The following is a 6,000-nucleotide window of genomic DNA, read 5'->3' as shown; positions in this document are numbered from 1 at the left end:
GGGCAATTTAGCATGGCTAATCCACTTAACTTGCATATCTTTTGACACTAAGGAGTAATTTAGCATAGCCAATCCACCTAACCCACACATCTTTAGGATGCGGGAAGAAACCGGAGCACTGGAGAAACCCATGCAGACACAGGGAGAATGTGCAGCCTCCACACAGACAGTGAGCCAAGGCTGAAATCGAACCCGGGTCGCTGGCGCTGTGAGGCAGCAGTGCTGACCACTGCGCCATGTGCTGCCCTGCTCTTCTCTCAGAGAGCTTTGAATCTTTGGAACTCTCTTCCCGAGAGCGGTGGGGGCAGGATCAGCAAACATCTTTAAGACAGAGATAGAAGATCTTTGACTAATACGGGGGTCAAAGGTTATCAAGGTTTGTGGATTTGAGGCCTGAATCAGTGATGATCTTATTGAATGGCAGAGCAGCCTCAAGGGGCTAAACAGCCCACTCCTGCTCCTAATCCTTACGTTGGTCTTTCCAACCCATCTCCAGGTGAGTCTGCAGGTGATTATTGGTTAACTAACACGTGGCACAGTTGTCAATCCCCCCCCTTTCCTTTACCCTGTCCCTGCCAATGCCCCATCACTTCTCCTATTAGCCAAGCGTTGCCATGATGGGGTTTCAGAATTCACCTCGGTAAGTTTGGATTACGAAGCAGGAGAATTTGGTCAATGGCAGAAGAGTGGAGCACAGCGTTTTGTGGGATGGGCAATAAACGCTAGCCTTGCAGTGAAGGCAATGTCCCACAAACAAATTCCTTTAGAAACGGCTCACTGAGCTTGGCTGTAAACTTCCAGGATTCCCTCATGAGAATCAAAGGGTTCACGGTCCTGGAAGTGTTGGTGGAAAGGGACTTGTTAAGCATCACCCTGGTAGAGTTTGATGGCTTGCTGCCAGGAACGGGATCATGAAGAATGGTATTCGTAATGTCGGCCTCTTTACTGATGTAGGGGAGGAACCTCAAAATGTTTCTCCTCAAGCCAACAGGGACCCTGAACACATGAAGTTCTCACCATTCCACCAGCAACGGGCAGCTACCTATGGACCTGAACACTCGAGATCTCTCCCTACACCATATGAAGGATACCCTGTGGCGCAATGCACACACAACCTGGCTTCAGTAACCAACCTCTGATCAACTGGAGAGGACTTTGCAGTGACTTGACTTGGGCTCCAAAAATCTCAGATCCCCCATCAACGCAGGAGTATGGTAGAAATTGCAGCCCTGTACCATTCTGGTGGGGGGGTGGGCAGGGGAAGTGTGTGTCTTAGCAATTCTATGGGTACAAGTGCTCGTGAGCTCACTAAATAGCTCAGCGAGTTATTAGTCAGTGGTGAAGCTTCATACAGCCCCAGGTTCAATTCCTGCCTCTGCTGCGTTAGCTGATCTTAGCCCTGGTGGCCTGGGGAGAGGAATTTTGTCCGCGATTCCAGCTCGCTAGAAAGCGATGCCTGCAGGAGTCGGAGTGGCAGACTTGGCTTGACGATGGCGCCGTGCCGGACTAACCTGTTACCATTCGCGTGTACAATGAGTCAGTGTGCCAGCAGTGCCTGCAGCCCTCATCAAACAATTTCAGTAAATGAAAACAACAACTGAAGCAGCGCCAGAGAAACAAAACCCTCGCTCGGGGATCTGAACGGAGAGCGATTCAGATCGAATTGAAAAGCCAGAATCGACCTAATAAAAAAAACACACACACTCCCAGAAGGTCAACAATCCTTGCTAATGGTGAATAAGCCAAGATTTAATCGAGATGTGGGGTTTAGGTATTAAATTGAGATATTGTTTTCCCTGCAGGATAGTGAGTAACCAGAGGACACAGATTTAGGATAATCGGCAAAAGGAGCAGAGGGGGAGATGAAGCGAATTTGTCCTACGTAGGGCTTTGTTTTGACTCGAAGAGGCGGTGGAAGCAGTTTTCAAAGCAAATTGATAAATACTTCAAAAAGGGGGGGGGAAAAGATTGCAAGGGTACAGGGAGGAGCTGGACTCATTGGATAGATCTTTCAAAAGGGATGGCATGAAGGCGATGGGCCAAGTCTCATTCTGTGCTGTATGATTCCAGTCCTATTGAATGCATCCTGGCCGTAGGGGAAAAAAGGGGTGAGTGGCTGGGGTCGAGTCCACAATCTCTCACTCAGCACCCCCCCCCCCCCAAGCACAATCTGCACTCTCTGACTCTTGTTCTTGCTCTTCGCCCCCCCCACCACGTCACGTGCAACTTCCCCTCGTGACTACAGCAGAGATATTCGCGCTGCAGTCTTTTCCTTAATTCCAAAACAGTAACTGACTTCTGAAGTGAAGAGGAGAGGAAACTGGCCAGAAGTGGGGCCCGGGACGCTCGCGTGGTCGGTCCAGGGAGAACTGGGCCAGCTGGAGAGGTGAGGCCCGAGTGCCAAAACTCACTCGGCAATGGTCTAAGCCTGAGAGAGGTCCCAACGTGAGTATCTTAAATAAACCATTGGCAAAACAAAGCTTCCATCACGACAAGAGGAGCCCGACGGTGGTCTCTGTGCACGGGCCGAGTACAAGAATTCAAAGGCACCTCAATCTTGGCCTTTCCAGGAGAAGTAATCAGAGAGGTCACTTGGTTGAGGGAAAATGGCAGAAAGAAAGCACATGGCGAACCACTAAGGGATTGCACGTAACCAGCCTTGAGAATCCAGTAACGTTTGCTTCACTTGAGTGCGAATAATGAGTGATGTCTCCATTTTGCTTTCTTCTTCTTCTTGCCAATGTGATTGTGTGTGTTTGGTTTCTGTTCCAGTGGATTCTTTGCGTTGTTCAGGCCCGTGATAAGAAGTAGAACGTCCTTTTCGCAGAGTGAGGGACTTATCAGGAGTCCGGCCTTTGGAAGATGAGGCATTGGTGGCAGCATGGACAGCGCAAGATGGTGGATAGCAAGTTTCTACTGGAGGTCCCTGGGAAACTAAGCTCCATTTCCACTGTGTGTATTTTTTTTTTTAAAAAAAGGCAACACCATCCGACCAGCGGCGTGTGTCTTCAAACCCGTGGTTTTGTCCCCTCGGTTAGTGCCATTCGCAGTACACGCTCGACGCATAGTTGCACAGATGGAGGGGAGAATGGGGAAGGTTGGGCCTCACCTTTGCCCTGCCGCCTCCACATTCTCTTCCGGGTCAAAGATCAAAGTGAAGAGGAGGAGGAGAAGCCGCCACCAGAAGGGCTGGTCACCACGGTTTTCGTTCCTGTTGCGCTGTGGGAAGAAGGATAAAATGACTTGTGAGAAATTGTACAGCCTTGGCAGGTACGAGAAGAGAGAACTCAGGTCACTCAGCACTCGAGCGGTTTATGAGAGAGCTAACATGGTGGAACCCAGAGCCTCGCTCTATATTGAGGAACGTCAAGACTTTACAGGCTGCCCACCGTTCTACGGGTGGGGGTTGGGGGAGGAATGGTGGATGGGGAGGTTGGTGGGGTGGGCGGATGGTCTGAAAATGGGTAGTACTTTCAAAGGGCGAGCATGGTGCGATGAACCAAATGGCCTTCCTCTGTGCTCTGATGACACTCTGATCTTTCTGAAGAAAATCACCAGAGAGAGCTGACTCTTGCGTAACTTGGCCTGCTGCCCGGTGTTGTGCTGAGCTAATCTGTGATAGTGTTACAAAACATTTCATAGTCAAAACAACCTCAGTGTTATTCATCTCAAGTCCTCCTCAGGAAGAGACACTGAGAGGCTCTATCTTCTCAATCAAAAGTCCCCGTTAATGGCAAACCTTCGCTTGACCGATGTCGGGACAAAGGCCTTGGCATTCCGATCCTGACTGGGTGCGACTTTCACCTCAGAACCCTCTCACCAACCCCCCACCCCCAAACTGTTTAACTTTCATTCTCCTGCCTTTGATTCAGTCCACCTCAACTGGGAAGTCAGATTAACTCCGTGGCCTGAATTTTCCCAGCCCTGTAGAGGTGGGAGGCAAATGGTGGGAGCTGGGAAAATCAGGGGTGGTCCACCACGTATTCCCATTAGCAGGCAAGCTGCCCAGGGGGTCAGCGGGGCACCAGGTCGGCTGCCCGCACCACCGAGGCGGGCACGAGATTTCAATATTGAAGGCTCCCCCACATTAGGGCCATTTTATAGCCTCGCCAGGATTTTACCCCCAGTGCAACATCCCCCCCATTGTACACGGGAGACCGCCAGCTCCGAGGAGGAGGCAGCCTCCCTGCGGCAGGCCAGGCCACACACACAGCCCAGCAATCCCTGCAGAGGGGGTTAGTACTCAGCGCCGCGGGGCCTATTGCCTGGGGCGCCTCCACGTTGAGGTGCCCTCCCAGTCACCGACCGGTCCTGCAGTGCCATCTTTCCCAGCAGTCCTGCCAAGACGCTCTTTCTGCTACTCCTGTGATTGGCAGAGATGCCCAAAGGGGATCCAATTGATCCAGGGTGCGTGGTCGTTGCCATGGCGCAATGGGATGGGCACCTATTCCCAACAAGACACTAGACAGGCTCTCAAGGAATGTCAAAAAATTCAGGGATGGCACTGAAGAGGCAGCTCAGGGTCTGGAAAGGGTGCAAGTAAGATTTACAAGGATGTTACCGGGACTGGAAGGTTTGGGTTATGAGGAGGGGCTGGATAGGCTGGGATTTTTTTCCCCTGGAGTGTAGGAGGATGAGGGTGACCTTATAGAGGTTTATAAAATCACGAGGGGCATAGATAAAGTGAATAGTCACGGTCTTTTCCCCAGGGTAGGGGGGGTCCAAAACAAGAGGGCATAGGTTTAAGGTGAGAGGGGAAAGATTTAAAAGGGACCCAACCTCTTCACACAGAGGGTGGAATGAGGTAGTAGAGGTGGGTACAATTACAACATTTAAAAAACATTTGGACAGGAACGTGGATAGGAAAGATTGAGAGAGATATGGGCAGGCAAATGGGAGTAGTTCAGTTTAGGAGGTCTGGTCAGCATGGATGAGTTGGGCCGAAGGGCCTGTTCCCCAGCTGTGTATCTTTATGGCTGATTCCAGCCAGAGATAAGGAGGGCCGAGAGTCAGAGGGCCATTTGAACACGATGATGAAACTTTAAATCTGAGGCCTTGCCGGACCAGGGTAGAGGGTGGAAGGGGCAGTGCTGGGTACAGGCCACGGAGCTTCGGACAAACTCAAACTGACGGCTTTGCCGTTCACTGTCCGGTTCATTTCTCTGGGTAAGCGAGGGGTTAACCGATGTTCAGCGAGCTCCAGTCAGCCACACGGGAGGGCTGAGTCACCGGTTGCCTTGGGGGCAAAACATCGACAGAAACCTTGCACTGCGGAGTCAGAAGAGAGCTGTATGTGCACAAGCGCTCACTGACAACACGGTTACAGGTGTTAATGCACCACCCACAACCAAGCCTCCCCCCCCCCCCCCCCCCCCCCCCCCGAGCCCTCCCCCGGCTGCCTTTGGGCACAATGGAACTGAGATCACTTCCGGCAAAGTTGGATTTACAAAAAAGAAAATTTCCTCTCAAGTGAGAGTGTAACGCTCGCAAAAACCCTTCACCCAGATTTAAGGTCAACGTACGTCTCGCTGGCTTTGCCAGGTGGAGATCGCAGAATCCCTCCAGTGCAGGAGGAATCCATTCGGCCCATCAAGTCCCCACTGACTCTCCAGAAGACCACTCCCCCCCCGTCTCAACCCCCTTTCTCCCTTGCAGTAGAGTCTGCTTGACGGCTGAGTTGTGTCACTGGGGTGCAGGGGTGTGGGGAGGGGGTGCAGGGGTGTGGGGAGGGGGTGCAGGGGTGTGGGAGGGGAGGGGGGTGCGTCTCGCTCACTGACTCTGTGTTTTGGAAGATGCAGGGGGTGAGGTCACACACGGGTGCCCATCCGTCATGGGTTAGGGGGACCGTGGACGGGAACAAGTTTCGGAAGTGGGGGGGGGGGGACAATCCCAAATCTTACCGTCCCAGCCGGAGAGTTAAATGGTTAGCCTGCCTTGCAATATGTTTGAACCAGAAGTTGGTGCACTGATGAAAGTCTCAATTCTGCCCCCTCCAACGCC

General features: G+C 52.1%; 1 protein-coding gene across 2 annotated transcripts in view; it reads right to left on the bottom strand.

Annotated features, from left to right (window-relative positions):
- Nucleotides 1-2,209: 2,209 nt before the first annotated feature.
- LOC145352294 (bcl-2-modifying factor-like) overlaps nt 2,210-6,000 on the bottom strand; it is a 51,843-nt gene continuing 48,052 nt past the window's right edge. For both annotated transcript variants that reach the window (XM_080202045.1, XM_080202046.1), the window contains exon 5: nt 2,210-3,219. In XM_080202045.1, coding sequence (XP_080058171.1) covers nt 3,106-3,219 — 114 coding nt within the window. In that variant the 3' untranslated portion in view covers nt 2,210-3,105. The remainder of the gene's footprint in view (nt 3,220-6,000) is intronic.

Source organism: Carcharhinus amblyrhynchos, chromosome 14 (assembly GCF_965287045.1).
Source record: "Carcharhinus amblyrhynchos chromosome 14, sCarAmb.v2.hapA, whole genome shotgun sequence".
Lineage (NCBI taxonomy): Eukaryota > Metazoa > Chordata > Chondrichthyes > Carcharhiniformes > Carcharhinidae > Carcharhinus > Carcharhinus amblyrhynchos.
Note: the sequence above shows the minus strand (reverse complement) of the source record. Positions and strands in the feature narration are given on the sequence as shown.